Genomic DNA, 1,047 nt, shown 5'->3' with positions numbered 1-1,047 from the left:
GAGCCTGCAGCAGCAGCAGCAGCAGCAGCAGCAGCAGCAGCAGCAGCAGCAGCAGCAGCAGGAACAGCAGGAGCAGGAGTAGCAGCAGCAGCAGCAGCAGCAGCGGCAGCAGTAGGAACAGCAGGAGGAGGAGGAGCAGCAGCAGCAGCAGCAGGAACAGCAGCAGCAGCAGGAGCAGCGGCAACAGTAGCAGCAGCAGCAGGAACAGCAGCAGCAGCAGCAGCAGCAGCAGGAACAGCAGCAAGAGCAGGAGCACCGACAGCAGTAGCAGGTCATGTACTCATACGCCCCCATACACCCTAAACCCTAAACCCTCGTAAACCCTAAGCAACCCTAATCAACCCTAAACCCTCGTAAACACTAAACCCTCGTAAACCCTAAACCCTAAACCCTCGTAAACCCTAAAGCCTCGTAACCCCTAAACCCTCGTAAACCCTAAACCCTAAACCCTCGTAAACCCTAAACCCTAAACCCTCGTAAACCCTAAACCCTAAACCCTCGGGGTACCTGTGCGTCTGTCATGGGTTTCCAATCTGGCTCAAGCAAAACCCTCTTAACCCCTAAACCCTCGTAAACCCTAAACCCGCGTAAACCCTAAACCCTCGTAAACCCTAAACCCTCGTAAACCCTAAACCCTCGTAAACCCTAAACCCTCGGAATACCTGTGCGTCTGTCATGGGGTTCCAGTCTGGCTCAAACAAAACCCTCTTAACCCCTAAACCCTCGTAAACCCTAAACCCTCGTAAACCCTAAACCCTCGTAAACCCTAAACCCTCGGAATACCTGTGCGTCTGTCATGGGGTTCCAATCGGGCTCAAACAAAACCACGCGGGTTGCAGCCGTCAAACTCAACCCCACCCCACCCACTTTTGTTGTTGCTAGCAGAACGGAGATACTCTACACAAATAAATAAATAAATAAATAAATAAATAAATAAATAAATAAATAAATAAATATATAAATAAATATATTAATTAATAAATAAGGAGACAGAAGAAAGTTAAGGAAAAAAAGGAAAAGGAAAAAAGAAAAGAATCAAAAAAAAAT

The 1,047-nt window shown here is 47.9% G+C and overlaps 1 protein-coding gene across 1 annotated transcript in view; it reads right to left on the bottom strand.

Moving 5' to 3' along the window:
• The window catches only part of EMH_0017810 (DNA excision repair protein, putative), a gene marked incomplete at both ends in the record, with an annotated part of 3,910 nt that overhangs the window by 1,290 nt on the left and 1,573 nt on the right, over window positions 1–1,047 (bottom strand). The window contains one exon of the mRNA XM_013501000.1: window positions 784–897. Coding sequence (XP_013356454.1) covers window positions 784–897 — 114 coding nt within the window. The remainder of the gene's footprint in view (window positions 1–783; window positions 898–1,047) is intronic.

Source organism: Eimeria mitis, genomic scaffold (genome assembly GCF_000499745.2).
Source record: "Eimeria mitis Houghton genomic scaffold, Emh_scaff614, whole genome shotgun sequence".
Lineage (NCBI taxonomy): Eukaryota > Apicomplexa > Conoidasida > Eucoccidiorida > Eimeriidae > Eimeria > Eimeria mitis.
Note: the sequence above shows the minus strand (reverse complement) of the source record. Positions and strands in the feature narration are given on the sequence as shown.